Source organism: Penaeus monodon, chromosome 25, assembly GCF_015228065.2.
Source record: "Penaeus monodon isolate SGIC_2016 chromosome 25, NSTDA_Pmon_1, whole genome shotgun sequence".
In the NCBI taxonomy this organism is placed as follows: domain Eukaryota; kingdom Metazoa; phylum Arthropoda; class Malacostraca; order Decapoda; family Penaeidae; genus Penaeus; species Penaeus monodon.
In genome coordinates, this window is record NC_051410.1 from 40377561 (window position 1) to 40378006 (window position 446).

The 446-nt window shown below is 54.5% G+C and overlaps 1 protein-coding gene across 1 annotated transcript in view; it reads left to right on the plus strand.

The window, feature by feature from the left end:
• The window catches only part of LOC119589409 (inactive tyrosine-protein kinase 7-like), an 85499-nt gene that overhangs the window by 79269 nt on the left and 5784 nt on the right, over positions 1–446 (plus strand). The window contains exon 12 of the mRNA XM_037938020.1: positions 90–367. Coding sequence (XP_037793948.1) covers positions 90–367 — 278 coding nt within the window. The remainder of the gene's footprint in view (positions 1–89; positions 368–446) is intronic.

Below are 446 nucleotides of genomic sequence, written 5' to 3' on the forward strand. Positions count from 1 at the left end.
TATTCTCTCTAATTTTCCGTCTCTCTCTTTTATACCTGATCTACAAGCATATTTCTGATCCTATATTTATATAACAACCTCTTTATCAGCCTTCATATTTAGCAACGTTCTCTGCATATCCATTAATCCTCAGTTCCTCATGCAACATTTCTTCACCGAGCAGCACCCCTGTTGCAAAGGATCTGACGCCCCTGTTGCTCCTTCTCTCCCCCGTTGCAGAGAGCCCCGTGATGGAATGGGTGACGCACAGCCCCGTGCAGGTGGACAAGGGAGGCACTCTGGTGCTGGAGTGCCGCGCGAGGGGGACACCCAAGCCCTCCATACACTGGGACTACAACCACACGCCCAACGCCTTCGATCCGGACAGGTAGGTGTGAGGGAAGCGCGAGGGCGGGGGTGCTCGCGTCTGCCGCTGCTGTGTCGGGCTCGGCTATGAGGTCACACGC